The following is a 17,500-nucleotide window of genomic DNA, read 5'->3' as shown; positions in this document are numbered from 1 at the left end:
AGGCGAAGGCAAGCGATGGCGAGGCGAAGGCAAGCGATGGCAAGCGAACAGGAGCGAAGCGAAGCGAAATTATTAAAGAAAGTTTAATGCTATGCAAATGAGGAGCGAATTCGCCTGCCACGGCCCAATCAAATCAACAACATAACTGTTCCATTCGGTTTGATTCGCTGCGACGACCTGATGACGGTTGGATTTCGCCTCTCTTCGCTTCGCCTAGCTTCGCCTCCATGTGTCCCTACCGATACATACATGCACAATCAGAAAAAGAAGACACAGACACAGAAGACACAGATACACAAGACACAGAGACACAAGCACATCACTACTGAGAGACACACTGTACATAAACACAGCATCACAGCAGCAGCACGCACACACACCACACACACACAAACACACACAGACACACACTCACACTCACACACACACACAGACACACACACACACACACACACACAGACACAGACACACAGACACAGACACACACACACATACACACACACACACACACACACACACACACACACACACACACACACACACACACACACACACACACACACACACACACACAGTCAGAACCACTGCGAAGGGGCATTTGACAGAGTGTAATTTATAAAACACCAGGATGCACCCTCATTTTATTACTGTATATCAACACAGACAGTCAGAGCCGCTGCAAAGTGCCGCTTGACGGATTATAATTCATAAAGCACCAGGATGTTCCCTCATTTTATTACACTGACTGTATATCAACATACAATTCAGGAGACCACTGTAAATCTATGAACTCTGCTCCATAAATCTGTTTTTTTTAAATCTAGACATCTATACATCCCACTCCATCAATTGCTCTGGCAAAGCTAATACACATAATACCCTGCTACTGTGTGCTGCCAGTGTTTTCCTTGCTAAACATTTTACTGCCATACTGTATCGTTTTATTATTATTTGTGGTCTAACTGAATTAAATAAAGTAGAGAACCTAGCAACGGCATTGAGTTTAGTGTGTAAACCATCGAATGACTGTGAAGAACAGTTTATTTCAAAATTTCATGAGATCGCTACTGATAATAACAGCGTAATCATGTTATTATTATTAGTAGTATTATTATTATTATTATTATTATTATTATTATTATTATTATTATTATTATTATTATTATTATTATTATCTTCCCCTGTGGTAAAAGGATTGATCGCATCATGGCTGAAGATAAACCAAGCATGCCCGCTTCTGATAGTTTTCCCTCTTGTAATAGAATAGAATAGAATAGAATAGAATAGAATAGAATAGAATAGAGCTTGAAAGTGACGTACGTCACTTCCCCCGATTTCATGGGACCTCAACAGCGTTTTTAGCCAAAAATCGTAGCATGTAATCCAATGGTGGTATTAAAATGATATTTCGATCCCCTTCGAGTTGTGCCATGAGCTCCACATATGTTGTTTCTGATACTTTTGTTTAATTTTTCGTACAAACCCCTAAACTTTTTAGAAAGCTGTGTTTCTTCACATTTTTCATGCAGACGGCCTCGCAACAAAACATTGATACTTCTGCATGAATAATCTTTATCTAGCCTCTTAAACAGCATAGGCCTATATGTAGCCCAGCGCATGTAATGACTGAGATCGGAAGATATTTACTCGCTACCATGTTCTTAGATGGTCAGCTTAGGTCCCGTGAAATGCGGAACTAAGGGGCGGGACTTTCAAGCTCTATAGAGGGCGTTGTAGCGCAGTGCGCTAAGGCCCCCACATCTAGGCTTGCATGCCCAAGGAATGCACCCAGGTTTCATATCCGGCCTGGGTCATTTGCCATCCCTACCCCGTCTCTCTCTCCACATTCGCTTCCTGTCGCTCTTCATTGTCCTATCTGTAATAAAGGTGAAAAAGCCCATAAAAAATACATTAAAAAAGAATAGAATAGAATAGAATAGAATAGAATAGAATAGAATAGAATAGAATAGAATAGAGTAGAATAGAATAGGCCTGCTATGGAGGGCGATGAACAAAGCCTGCTGTACATTTCACTTGCAAACAGCCGGTCCTGTGGTACCACTTTCCACCAAGTACATTTTACATTCTCTGTGTTGTTGTGGCTTTCGAAGAAATAGGTCTGAAAACCCTCAGAATGCGCCTCATAAGACATTCTGGACACACACACACACACACACACACACACACACACACACACACACACACACACACACACACACACACACACACACACACACACACACACACACACACACACACACACACACACACACACACACACACACACACTTTGATCCCCATTCCTTGAATGATTCGCACAACCCCAGCCTTGGATTATCACTGGCAGAACAGCGGCAGCACGGTGTCTTTTTTCTTTTGTATCTTTCTTTTCTTTAGCTGTCCTTTCTTTTCTGCCCTATAGCACATCTTTTTGTGAGGTAGTGTGCAGCCAGTGTGACAGAGCCCTCTGTGCCCTGTGTGCCCTCCCCCATCCACCCCTCTCTCTTTCTCTCTCTCTCTTTCTCCCTCTCTTTCTCCCTTTCTTTCTCTCTCTCTCTCTCTCTCTCTCTCTCTCTCTCTCTCTCTCTCTCTCTCTCTCTCTCTCTCTCTCTCTCTCTCTCTCTCTCTCTCTCTCCTGCATGCACACTCCACTGCGAGCCTCATCCTTATTTCCTGTCTAACCTGGGGAGTCCTTGACCTTAGTCTAATAAGGGGAGAGAGTAGCTTGGTCATCCCATCCTCATACCCATGCTGTACACTGCAGAGGGTCAGGGCCAGCAGAACTGAAAATTGATTTCAGGTGGGGGGATTGAACTATGTTGAAGTATGATTGAATCTGATTTTAGCCACTGAAATTTGGTCATAATCCATACGTATATATTTAAACTACAACTAAACTACAATCAGATAGATTACTACTGCTAAGAAGAAGGATTACTAAGCAGGAGCAGAAGAAGAAGAAGAAGAAGAAGAAGAAGAAGAAGAAGAAGAAGAAGAAGAAGAAGAAGAAGAAGAAGAAGAAGAAGAAGAAGAAGAAGAAGAAGAAGGAGGAGGAGGAGAAGGAGAAGGATGGAAGTGCCAAAATGCCACAAACAGTTCAGAAACGACAAACAAACAAACAAGCAACAAAACCAAACTAAAATAAAATAATTGCAAGCCTCTAAGCAGATGCTATTTTCCTGACAATGTCGTGGGATTTAACTACATGGATAGTCCCTTTGGAGCCATTTGGGGCTAAGTGCCTTACTCTGTGGCACACAGAGAATAAATGGCTAAAACCATCTGCTGTTCCACTGTAAGTCTAGACCACCTACCATCACTATTGCACAACTGACATTGACAAATAGCTTTGCAGAGGCAATCATTATAAATAATGCAGCTTTTGAATTCATGCAAGAAGATAACAGGAGAAAGAGGAAAGATGGTCAACAGGGTGGTGTAAGCAGAGATGAGAGCATAATAAAAACATTTGGCCCCACTCCCATTGCTAAATTCACTCTAGTCAGTGTTTTCAGACATTTTAGAAATTAATCAATTTAACAATTAATACTCAAATACTCATGCAAATATTAAGATCTAGCCTATAGAGTGGAAATTGCAGTGGCCATGTGCAGAATTTCACACTGTCTTTCAACTGCACTGTTGGAGTAATTGGACTTTCCACTGTGTGGTACTGTACAAAGTCAGCTGGAGAAAAACAGCACATACAGAAACCCACTGGCTGTGTATCACTTGTCCACCTTTCCAAAGGTCAGTTTGTCGTCTAGGAAACGTGTGTTGCTCAAGGGGCGAGGCCCAAACAGTCTTCTAGATTATCACATGGACTATATATGACGTGACATTTGACAAAATAATAATGCAAAGTAACTTTTTATTTTTGAGCCAAAAAGGGCACAAACAGTCTGAAGGCAAGGCAGCTATGTTTGAAAATACTTTGTAGTAAGCAAGTAGCCTAAGTAAGTAGTACAGTTTGTCCACTTTCATACACTTTATGGTTGTAAAAGTATATACTGTATATTATTGCCACGCTTTGACTGCTCTGCTGTTTTCTACAAGTTTATGTATGGTATGGTTTGAAGTTGGTGCATCAGGCAAAACCATGACTTTCTTATCTAATATAGTCATTTGTAAAAATTAAAAATAAAAACCACACACACATTACTGAACACTCTAAACCAAAGGCATAGACATCTACTTGCTTCTGCTTCAAATCTAACAACATGTTAATGTGACTCATCTTGGTTGGACCGCAGGTCAGAGTTTTGTAGAACGTTGCCATGGTCACGGTATGTGCCCATGTTTCAGATGTGACCTTGGGAATGATGAAGTAATTCAATTGTTGTACGAGTTGTCATGGAAACCACTCTTCTTTCTGGTCAATGTTGGCACTGAGGATTGAAAACTAGTGACTTTCTTCTCAAGTGTTGTGTACCAGTTGATCTTTACAAGATAGCCTGTACTGTATGATCAGCCCTGCCCTCTCTTTCTTTTTTCTTTCCTCATAGTGTTCCCTCTTGCTCCTCCACTCTCTTTCTTCCTCTCTTCCCAACTGTGTGTCTTTTGGGGCCATTTAACCCATTTTAGCCTGATAACTCGTATGTTGTTTAACCTTTGATGCCTGGAGACACATATACGTTGCATTCAGGCTCTTGAGAGTTTAGCTTTTTTGAAAATAAAAATGTGGGTATCTTACAGCTGACTGAATCTAATGACCAGGGTCTTAGGGTTTAAATGCAAGTTATTTCATGTTTTTATGTGGTAGGAAATGGATCGCACTCAATTTTTCTTCTTTCTTGTTGCTTTCTTTTTATTTTAACATCGCAGGGACTGACATGACAGACGTTTCGGCTGCACAGCGCCTTCTTCAGTGTCACAGATTCAGTCTATTTCCTGAAGTCTTTTAAAGGAACAACCTCCTTGTCACCTGTTTCTAATTGCTCATTCAGATAACCATGTTTTTATGTGAATCAGAGGTTAAGATATTTAGGTTTTTATAGGCTGAAGGCAACTTTCCCAACAAAGGCTTAGGCATTCAGCAGGCGTTTTTTGCAGGTGCTAAGCATCAATGGGGTAATGGGTTCAACACTGCATGTTAAGTATACGCAGATGTAGAATCTTCAATGTCATGCAAAGACAGAAGAAACATTATCAAGGTATCAAACAAGAAAAGAAACGTATTGTTTAATCACTGTTAAAGGCATTTCAGAAGCATCAAAGCTTTTCAGTAAACTGTCAGCATAAGTCTTCTTGCACATCCGCCACTCAGGGCCCGACCTCGTAGCCTTCCAGTCGCAGCAACAGTTCAACATGGGAGGCACAGATATGATACCACTGAGCTAAAGGTCTAGGCCGTTAGCGCAGCACTATCTGTGTAAGGTCTCAGGAGGGAGTTTTGCTAAAGTTCTACAGCTCTGCTAGTTGACATCTGTTACATCAGTATGTAAGGCAGGAACACAAAGCTACAATTTTTCTGCATATAAAACATTTATTCACATAGCCGTTCATACATTTCCAGCATTCTGATGAGGGCTGGCGTTGTAGATCTTATGGCTTCTGTAACAGATTGTGTGTGTGTGTGTGTGTGTGTGTGTGTGTGTGTGTGTGTGTGTGTGTGTGTGTGTGTGTGTGTGTGTGTGTGTGTGTGTGTGTGTGTGTGTGTGTGTGTGTGTGTGTGTGTGTGTGTGTGTGTGTGTGTGTGTGTGTGCCTAGCGTGCCTTGGTGCATGTGAGAGAGTGATATGACGTGTTTGATATTAGGATATCAAGGCCATGATTCGGTGCATCAGTACACGTACGTAACATCTCACATTAAAATTCAGTGTAATCTCCAGATAGCATGGGGTGTGATGATAATCACATACTGTGAGCAGAAAGCAAGCAAAGGCGAAAGATAACAACATGAAATGGGAAATAAATCTTTAATAACCAGAAATTAAAGATGGAAGATTAATACTTATTGTCATCAGGCAAGATGTTGTCTTTGCCATTACGCAAAAAAAAAACCACACACACACACGGGTGTGGAAGTAGAGGGCTTTTAAAAGCAGTTTTTCAATTTCACACTATTGTTATTGAAGGTCTGCTGCCTTGATTTTTTTAGGTCATTTGCATAGGTACGGTTTGGAATGAAGTATTAGCTTTGTAGAGGAGGAGGACTGTAGATACTCAAAGTGAAACTACAGTTTTATCTAATTTGTTAATTTCTCATGGCCAAAGTATCGCTGGAAATAAGGAACCCTGTTTACTGTTTCACTTTCCTCAGGGGTGGCTTTTGAGGCAACTCCAAACATTTATTTAAAGTCCTCCTTAGAAAGTGAGGCATTACCTGTAACCCCACAATGCATGCCGTTCCAACGGTTGAATGCTGTAGCAACCATTGAAAAGTTAACTACATAGTACTACACTACACAGAAAAAAATGCAGTGTTAATTCAACACTTAGAGAGTGCTTTGGGACCAAATGAACTCTAGAAGGTGTTAAATCGACTCTGTCAGTGTTGCATTAACACGGCAGTTTTTACTGTGTACTATGACATAACACAGGGCCTTTAGTCATTCTGGTCTATAATGCTGCGCCTTACGTAACGCTTAAGTGCCAATTTTTTCGGCCACAATAAGAACAATTATTTCATTTGTGTCAAAGTTGTTTCCTCTGTGATATTCTGTTGGTTGAGTGTATGCATTGTTTCTGTGTGCTTTCTTCAAGGTATGGTGAAGACTTAAGGCCTAAGCCAGAATGCCAGAAAATTACCAGGCTGTCATGTGACCTCACAGAAGAGACAGCAGAACGCCATGGAAAATATAGAGCATCTGTGTTTGTCAATGGCCAGGAGATGGGAAGCACATCACACACATTCTCTCCATACTATGACAGTAATGCTTTTCATTCATCTAATTATGCTGTATCATACTGATATAAATAGCTATGACCTCATTTAATATGTGACTATCTCTCTCTCTCTCTCTCTCTCTCTCTCTCTCTCTCTCTCTCTCTCTCTCTCTCTCTCTCTCTCTCTCTCTCTCTCTCTCTCTCTCTCTCAAACAAAATACTAAATAAAAATTCCGGACCAGCATTTTTGATCAAATAAAGATTGCAGAGCTTGTAATATCTCTCTTGTTCTCCCTCACAGCCATTCTAGGTCCACCCAATGTGACGGTGACATTCAATGCCAGCGGGGAGCAGGGCTCTCCTGTGATGCTAGTGAGAGTGGGACTGCCCAATGGACCCAACAACAGGAGCATAAGGGAGTTCCTGCCTCAACCTATCTTTTACAATGTCACACTCACGCACCACGAATCAGGAGAAACGCTGACGAAAGAGTACACAAACACATCTGAGCTGTTTGTCATCGGCCATTTGCAAGGAAAAACCACATACTGTGGCACCGTGACCTACTACCGAGACCGTCGAAGACCACAGAGCAAGGCCTTCACATTTTGTGAGACTTCACCAGGTATTGTGTCATGACTGCACTTTCTCTCTTTCTCTCTCTCTCTCTCTCTCTCTCTCTCTCTCTCTCTCTCTCTCTCTCTCTCTCTCTCTCTCTCTCTCTCTCTCTGTTCTTACATATGAATGGACTGTGGTTGATGCCATATATACAGAATCGTTATGTAAAGTATATGTGAAAAAACATCTGTGAATACGCACTACAGTACCTTAACTGCTGCTGAGGCGCAGATTTGTGGCTAATCAGCTGACGGCTTCAGGGAATTCTAGTTTCAGTTTCACCTTTTGTTTCAGTAAGTCACTCACTCACAAGGAAATACCTTAGATCACGCCACGCCCCGCTCTTACCGTAACTACCCGGCACACAACCCCCTTGGTATTCAGCCATATGCAAGTGACGACATACATGCCTGAGAAGTACACTCAGGTGCTGCTGACAGCTTTGACAGGGCCCAGGACTAAGTCATCTAAAAAGGGCCCTCCACCCAATACATTCAATGTAATTAGGACCTAATTCTGGGCAAACGCCTTTGTCCCCCTGATGGCTTCCCTTAGCACACTACTACTACTACTACTACTACTACTGAAGGGAATAGCACAAACTGCCGTAAATGACATTACGCCACTTCTACAAAGCATGCCACACAGTGTACACAGCCAGAAGGGACATGGATTAGAACAGACTACCATTACACCTCCGTGTCTCACAGTAATAGCCCGCCACTACTTGCTTTATGATACTCTGAGGACAGGTCTGCTATAGGATACCTGCAAAGACCTCTTTAACAATATACAGTTCAAAGGGAGTCTGTACAGTGTCCTTAATTAGATTTAGTAGTGCAACTTTGCAAGAATTCCACTTAGGAATGATGTCCGGGGAATGCTCTTGAAGGATTCTATTTTAGGGTTCTATTTCTGCTTTGTCTCCCCCCAGGGGATGCAGGACTCCTTTTCCTAATTCTACCCGTTGGGATCGGACTGTTCCTGTTCCTCCTCGCCGGGATCTCGGCTGTCACGTGGCGATTCTTAACAAGGAAGAAGGCTGCGGAGCTAGAATCGCTGGTGAGCAATCCTGGAATTCCCCGGGCAAGACGGGAACAAACCAGGAAAAGAAAAGAAAGAAAAGACACACACACACACACACACACACACACACACACACACACACACACATACACAAACACGCACACACACACACACACACACACACACACACACACACACACACACACAAACACAAACACACATACACGCAAGCATGCACACACGCACACACACACACACATACACACACACAGACACACACACACACACACACACACACACACACACACACACACACACACACACACACACACACACACACACACACACACACACACAACAAATAATGGCTCCTCCTCCGGTTCCTTTTGTTAGTATAGAGGGAACTGTGAGAGTTATCTAGCCAGAGTGTGTCATGTTCCCTTTAAGGTTGGGCACACCTTGCATTCTCTAAGACTGTGTAGAAATCACCCACACCCACACATACGTGCGCGTGTGCACACCCACACACCCACACCCACACCCACACACACACACCTCTATCTTCCATAACAGACACACAGACACACAGACACAGACACAGATACACACACACACACACACACACACACACACACACACACACACACACACACACACACACACACACACACACACACACACACACACACACACACACACACACACACAGATAGAAAGAGGAACACACAAACCAATATCTATCCTCACCGCGGCATGCAAATACTCTCCAAGCTTGACTATACAGAGGATTCCAATGCCTTATCCATCTCTTAACTGTTCGAATACTCTAAACTAGACTTCGCAACCCTCAACCGAGTAGCCCTTAATGTTTGTTTTCTTTTTCTCTTTTGTTGCATTGCAGAACTTTCAAAGCTTTGACCCATGGCTGCTGAACACCTATGAAAAACAAACCATTTCAACAGTGCAACTCCAGCCAGAGAAGCCTGGACATCACGACACCGTCATGCCACTTAACAAAAAGCGTCCGCTGTGGGATAAAACGGTGGATGGAGGCTACGCCCCACAGGACGACTGTACAGAGCTGGCCTGGCACTGCGAATCCTACGCCAACCAGGAGGTGGATACGTCTGGGGAGCCGCAGCAGGACAGCGGAATGTCCAACACTACCTACAGCGTGGTGGTCACGGTGGCCCAGGTCCTCAACAGCAGCGGAGATGAGGGATCTGCCACCACAAACGAGAGCTCAGGGACTAGTCGTTTGACTAACGATCGCTCACGACCCACTTCCACAAATGAGGATCCCAGAGGGCCCAGTCCTTCACCCAATAGCTCCTCACCCAATAGTCCCTTGACCACTGGTACTTTGCCCAACGGTACCTTACCCAGTGGTTCCTTACTCATTGGCCCCATGCCCTCCATGCCTAATGGACCCACCCTGCCAGTCTCAGGGTTGTTTAATCCCCACACTAAAGAGGCTGCTGACAATGCCCCCCATAGCCCAGAGTCTGCACCGCTGAGATTGCAGACCTCCCTGTCTCCCGGAGGAGGCCTGAGACTCACCATCCAGATACCCTCTCCAAGGGCCAGTGGCGGGGCCTGCAGCCTAGAGGAGGAGCCCTCGGAGCGGACTGCCCTGCTGCCAGAACCCCCTGGGCCTGGAGATGGAGGAGCTGGAGGAGGCTCCGGGGAGAGACTGATTCTGCCCACACTCTCGAGCCTCATTATGGAGGAGAGCATGGGCGAGTCTCCTGATGAGGACTGTAGTGATACGGAGGAGAGCAGGATGGACACTTACACTCACACCCACCCCCTCGCTCACATTTCAGATGAGAATGATGTAGATCCCACTCCACTTCTGCCATCTTCTTACCTGCCCGTCCAGGAACATTTCTGCCCCGCCCACCCAGGTGTGCCATTTGTCACGGGTTTCACAGATGTGCCGTCAAACGATGCATCGACCGATTATAGACAGAATTGGGTGCCCGATGTGGCTCAACAGGGGACAGGAGGGGCGATGGGTTTAAACAGCATCTGGGGCAACTCTGCGGAAGGGGAGGAGGAGGAGGAGCAAGAAGAAGAAAGCAGTGGTGGTATCTTTTTGGGAGGCTGGGTGGTCCAGATACCAAGCTGATGGTAATTTTAAAAGAGAAATAGAAACAGTGGTTTAGTTGGGAGCCGGGTTCGACTCCAACTCAAGGTCATTTCCCAATGCATCCCCCATCTCTCTCTCCCCACTCATTTCCTGTCACACTCTCTCAATGTACTGTCCAAATAAAGACGTAGCAGTCCAAAAATATCTCAAAATCTCTGTGGACTGAGCCCTGAGGGTAGATATTGATCCGTGGGAGAGAGAGAGAGATGAGAGGCAAAGGCAATGAGACAAGGAAAAATGAGATCTAAGAGAAGGCAAGATAGAGAGAGACGAGAGGGAGGGATGAGAGGTGTGAATGTATTACAGTATGTCTGTTGGGGAGTGAGGAATGATAAGGACAGACATGAGACAGGGAACGGAGAGATTCGACAGAGGGAATGATGGAGATGAGAAGGAGGGGAAAGAGAGATGCATGATAGGAAAAGAGAGAGATGAGAGGATGGTAGATTGTTGATCAAAAGTGCTTTATTTGTTTACCACCAAAGACAGAACTGTTGTTGTTGTTTAAACTACAAACTTAGAATTAAAATCGTGAAGGTTGTGAGGGACTTTTCCACTGGATCCATGAAAAGCTGTACTGTGGAGACTGACGAGAAATGAAACCGTTCTTTAACATTTAAATCTTTTAAAAATTATGTGTGAAAATTTTTTGTTTTTCAAGTCCTGCCAAAATGTGTCTTTCAGCATTTTGCTTGACCGTAGACATATATGATAATGCAGATTTTTTTTAAAAAGGAGGCAAACTTCCGGAACCTATATCTGAAAATCATTTGAAAAAGTGAAAGTTTGATCAAATAGTTTGGTCCGCCCTATACATCAGTGTATAGAGTTTAATGCATGCAACAAATAAGCAATTTGATATTGGAAAAAGTAACTGTTGAATGGATTTACTTGTATAGACCATGCATAGAATAGACAAAATGTATCACTTAATTTTGACTAATCAAAGTGTACCTTTACTAAGGTAGTGTCTAATCAAAGTTTAGACTCCGTTGGCATTAATAATAGCCAGTCGCAATTCTACAGATTCATTCCCGGGATGAGATGAGGTCCAGAATTGCCCATGAGCTCTATGAGCCCCATGCATGCAAAAGTTGATGTCTGCTCCTGTCAATCCATACAATGCTGGATGATATACACATAATTTGAAAGAGGAGAATCTACACTTTCCAATGATGTATGGCACTGGCTTGCACACTAAAACATCGCTGAGACAATGGATCGTGCATTCATAAGTAGGTTCATTCTGATGGCTAGAAAATCATGCAGCTTCTTTGACTTGAATTTGTTGACGAGGTGACAACTCAACCAATATCATACACCTGCCATTGGAAAGGGCAGACACTGAGCTCTCCAGTAGTTCCATGCATTTTCTGATAAACCAAAGATATGTCTGTAGAAAAATGGACTAAAACACGTATTTCTATGTAATAAATGGGTGAAAAAGCTTGGTTAGATTTCACTCTTCTGTCCAGTTTAAACAATTTTATGGGTAATCAAACCTTTTTTCACCTGTGGCTGTTCAGTACTTTCCATTATTCAATTTCAAGCTATTTAAAAGATGTTTGCGACTTGAATTGCAAACAAATAACTGGAAAAATGAAGGTGACCCCAAACTTTTGAACGGTAGTGTATTTCATATTTAGATTGTGTATAAGGCATAAGCCACTCTCCATGTACAGTATGGCAGCGCTATAAATGTGGAAATAGTCAGTGTCATTTGTAATATCCTGATACCAACAGTTTGTACAGTATTATAGCTGACATCATCCTGATACCAACGTTTTGTACAGTATAGCTGACATCATTCTAGTATAAACCATGCAACAATCTCCCAACCTAAACTTTGAAGTTAAAACACATCAGTTCAAATAAGTACATGGATCTGAATGCATTTTAGCAAGCTTTTAATCCTTTCATCAAAGCTGTAAGACTGCCCTATAAACAATTAACCTATGAGGCTATTTACACTATAGGCCTACTGTAAGTCACTTGCTGATTGTATAGCTGTGATGTACATGTATATAAATTCTACCTTCCCCACGTTCCCAACTCCAAGCACTTTAATTTAATGTAGGCCTAAGTCTTAATCCTGTGAATTATGAATGTTTATTGAAGTGAATGTTTTGCTTTTTTTTACCATTGGTGATGTTTCACTGATTTAAGGCATGGCTTAGTCTTGCCAGTGCTACTTACACATAAGAGAATTGATCCAGAAGGTTGTGAGAAGAAGATGACTTTGCTGAAATCGTGATTGATGAATGAATGATTGTAGAGTACACTCTCATATTTAAAAACTCATATTTAAGCTGTTCATCTCAACACAGAGACAGAAGATTGTACCAAAGCTAGACTGAAATACACTATTGTACATTTTAAGGACACCTGTAATTTATTCAGCTGGTGTGTGAGTGTGGGTGTGTATTTGTGCATGCATGTGCATGTGTGTGTGTGCATATCTGCTGATGTATAATGTATATGAATGTGTCTGTTTGTGAATGTATATATTTTTATACATGTTTTTCATGCTTTCACGTTTGTTCATTTGAATATGTTATGCTTGCACCCATACTGTAAGTACACACCGTTGTTATAACAAGGACATATTGAGAGCATTAAGCACTGTTTGATCTATCAAGATGAGACAGGCTCGGCATAATTGGGACTATTAGTATTTCAAGAATTGGATTGTTCAATTGCATGCCACATTCATTTTTACATTTTATTCCCAAGCTTTTGAGAACCTGATGAAGACCATAGGGCTGCAAAAAAAGGAAACTAAATTAATGTTTAATGTTGACAAAAATGGAGTGTATGGCTAGCTACACGTCTTTTTAAATTCATAGTAGGTCCTGGCCTGCACTTCGTTTTGAGTGTCCCACCTTATTCCTCTTCTCTGAAGATGAGGATGAGGATGTGTCTTGCTTTGCCTGATCAAGACTCACTGGTCACAGATTACTAGTATGATTCCTAGATCCACTGTGGAAGAACCACTACAGACCTGTATGAGACAGTATCTAACAGGTCTAAAAATGTGTATGTCATACTGACAGGGACATTATCTACAGGTGTCCACGCTCACCATGTGTGGTTGTATGAACTGTACGTATATGGTTAAACATTCACTCAAAGCGATCATTTAGATTGCGTACTGTGTACTGTAGCACTTAGCTCCATTTGTCTGTCTCTCTGTTCAATAGTTTTTGAAGTGCCATTAAAATGTTTGAAATAAATGTAAAATATTTTCCTGGAATGGTCAGTTTTCCTCAAAAATTATTTCCCACCACAATCTCCATTTATTGTGTGTCTGTTTGTTTGTTTTATATGTATTTCTTTTTGTCATTTTTAAGTGAAGTGTACTCACAGTGACCGTTTTGGTTTAGGCTGGTGTTAGGTAGTGTCAGCAGTGTCTGTGGATAATAGTAGACCTACATACAGTATTGTTACATTTAAAGTCATAAAGTGTTACCATGGTTTCATGTTAATGATTAAGCCTTGTAAATCCAATTGCCCTGTAAAATTGCTTGCGTAACACGTCTCACATGTGTAGGAGTGAGGGTGGTAGATCATAACACTTGCATACCCAATTTACTAAATTATCTGCATTATATGGTTGAATTTACATGGTCATAAATGAACAAAAACATGTTTTAGTCGCTATCTTGTTATTCATTATAATAATGTAGACTTACAGCTCAGATGTCCAACTTTTTCCTTCCCTGACCCAATGCCATGCTATTCATATATAATGCTATATTATACTTTTAATTGTGATTTGTATATCTGAAGTGCAGGAGCACGAAAATAAATGTATTTTTGTAGTTGATTTAACTCTCCTGTCACACCCTCTCACACTAGAAATTCAAAATAACTGCAAGCCATATATGAGCTAACAACACAGTTATCTCTCCACAGTGTTCTCTGTTAAAAGTCTCTTCATCCTCTATTGTAGGGCTATAAGGTACACTAAGTAAACAAGGCAAAGGGCTGAAACTAATTCCTCATTCTCACCTGAAACTATGATGGATTACTTTATGAAAAACAAACAGAGCATATACAGTAGAAAGACACACACACACACACACACGCACGCGCGCACACGCACGCACACACACACGCGCACACACACACACACACACACACACACACACACACACACACACACACACACACACACACACACACACACACACACACACACACACACAATGGCTTAACATAATGGCAGTGGGAATGCTGCAGGTGTTTCGCTAGAAGCGGGCAGTGTGTGAGGACAACAGCCGTTTGGTAACCACAATAAGAGTCCATGCCCACAGTGAGTCACACAGAGGGATACACGCACACACACACACACACACACACACACACACACACACACACACACACACACACACACACACACACACACACACACACACACACACACACACACACACACACACACTGCAAACTCCAAAAAAGTGAGCCAATTACAATGTCAGCTCATTGTGCTGCATCTGACTTGTGATGACATCATTAAGCCTTATCTGGCTACCGCTGAAGGGCAATCACAGACAAGATGTCCCGATGGGCGCACCTCCAAAGACACGCAAACACACACCCACGCACGCACGCACTCTCACACACACACACACACACACACACACACACACACACACACACACACACACACACACACACACACACACACACACACACACACACACACACACACACACACACACACACACGCACACACACACACAAACAGAAAGAGCGATGCCTACGAATTGGGGCATAATTGGAAGCAGTTAATTGCTCATTAGTAGATCTTTGTCTGGTCTAGAGCTGTCTGGATGATCTGAACACACACACACACACACACACACACACGCACACACACACTCACACTCACACACATTCATCCATTACAACAGGAGTGAGGGATTCTTGGGCTAAATGTTGTTAATTTACAAGGGTCATCCTACAATTCGGCTGCGCTTTTAAGTCCATGGATTTTATTTGCCAATTCCACTAACTATTAACTGCATCCAATGATGTTTTGGACATTAGCACACATTTATCTTTCATATAATACAGAAAGTGAAGACATGGCATTATTTCCCTCAGCAAGAATGAATATTTAATACTGGTTTTGGGCGTTTTCATGCCATCCTCAATGCCGTTTTCCAAATGTCAGATTCAGTCTTCATAAAGAAACTTGTTTTGCCCAAGACGATTGCAAAAGTTGATTCACAGTAATATGACAAAACTGTCAGAAAGACCATTGTGTTTTCCATTATAAATAAAATTTGCCATTTTGTGTGTGTCCACAAAAATTATGTTAACCGTGGCACGGTCTGAAACTCCCTCCATAAATCAGTAATGGTTTGGTCTTAGGTCATACGAATAACATCACGTGATGTCAGAACCTCTTTGGGAGGATATGGGATATTTTGAGCTCCATCCTTCCATAATTTAATCCATTCTTTTTCATGTTTCAAATTGCCTGTCAACTGTGTTATCAACATATTCATAAGAATCTGAATTAGAAATCACATGTAGAAAAACACAGATAAAGCATACAAATACATGAATTGATTAAGGTGTTGTTGTGGAACTTCTGAGGTCTTCAGTTAGCACAACACCATAAAAATGGCTGAAATGTCAAGCCGTGTTACCATCAATGGTGTTACGCATCAGCTATGACAGTTGAGGAGGAGTATGTTTTTGCCAATTTATCTCCATATTGGCAGACAAACAAACAAAATAATTTGTGTTCTAGGGAGATGGGTTTGTCTGCTCTGTTTTTTCTCCTAAAAAATTGCCAACTTGTTCCCCTGCACTGTTGACCGTAACACAGTTGAGTAACATGTTTGACTGTTTTGAAAGTGTTTTTGTGCTATTGATCCCTTATGTGTTGGAAAAATCCTATGCAGAGACACTAGGGATTATCTCTGGAGAGGGAAGTCTTGTGTAAGGAGGTGACTAAATTCAAATCAGAAGTTACAAGGGATTTATAGGCCTAATGAAAAATGTATCAGTCTGTATCACAATGAATCATAAAATCCTACTTATGAAGCTCAACAATCTCATTATCTCAACATCTCTATATCAGTTGCACAAATTAATGACAACATTATTGCTAAGGAACATAAGCACTTCAAACGTATGTTGTTTCAACTCTGTAGTATTTTTAGTAACACTTTATTTTAGGGATACATCTATTAGCACTAATACATACAATGTGCCTGTATAAGTAACTTGTAAGGCATGCACTAAGCAAAATCAAACATTTGTTTGGCATATATTCGCAAATGTCTTGTTCATGCACAATAAGGGATTTATAGTAATAATAATAATAATAATTATATTTGTATAGCACTGTGTCATACAAGGCATGTAACTCAGAGTGCTTAACAAATGGAAAAAAAAACATTTTTAGAGATAGATTATTACCAATTTAACCTTAGTAAGGACCTTGTAGGCCTTAGCGTGTTCTTAGTACATACCTTACAAGTTACTTATGCAGGCATTAACATTGTATGTATTAGTGCTTATAGATGAAGAGTTCAGATGCAAAACCCCCTAACTCCATTTCTGAAGACCTGCACTTCTATATTTTTAGAGAACCCTGTTGTTGGTTTGGTTTACATTCATGTACTTGATAATACATGTAAATAGTTATATTACATAAATAAAATACAAAAATATGCAATTTTGATAGCTTTGTATTAAATAAAAATGAATTAAGATTATTTTCTGAAAAGGCACTTAGGGGGTTTTGCATCTGAACTCTTCAGATGTATCCCTAAAATAAAGTGTTACCGTATTTTTATATATGTTTGAAATGACATAGTATTCCATAAGACTGTTGACAAAATAATCAAGCAAATGT

General features: G+C 41.5%; 1 protein-coding gene across 1 annotated transcript in view; it reads left to right on the top strand.

Annotated features, from left to right (window-relative positions):
• Nucleotides 1–11,429, top strand: part of ifnlr1 (interferon lambda receptor 1) — a 20,075-nt gene extending 8,646 nt beyond the window's left edge. The window contains exons 3-6 of the mRNA XM_063198187.1: nucleotides 6,705–6,871; nucleotides 7,129–7,452; nucleotides 8,380–8,507; nucleotides 9,373–11,429. Of these exons, the coding sequence (XP_063054257.1) occupies nucleotides 6,705–6,871; nucleotides 7,129–7,452; nucleotides 8,380–8,507; nucleotides 9,373–10,602 (1,849 nt within the window). The 3' untranslated portion in view covers nucleotides 10,603–11,429. The remainder of the gene's footprint in view (nucleotides 1–6,704; nucleotides 6,872–7,128; nucleotides 7,453–8,379; nucleotides 8,508–9,372) is intronic.
• Nucleotides 11,430–17,500: the final 6,071 nt, after the last annotated feature.

This window comes from Engraulis encrasicolus, chromosome 5 (assembly GCF_034702125.1).
Source record: "Engraulis encrasicolus isolate BLACKSEA-1 chromosome 5, IST_EnEncr_1.0, whole genome shotgun sequence".
Lineage (NCBI taxonomy): Eukaryota > Metazoa > Chordata > Actinopteri > Clupeiformes > Engraulidae > Engraulis > Engraulis encrasicolus.
Note: the sequence above shows the minus strand (reverse complement) of the source record. Positions and strands in the feature narration are given on the sequence as shown.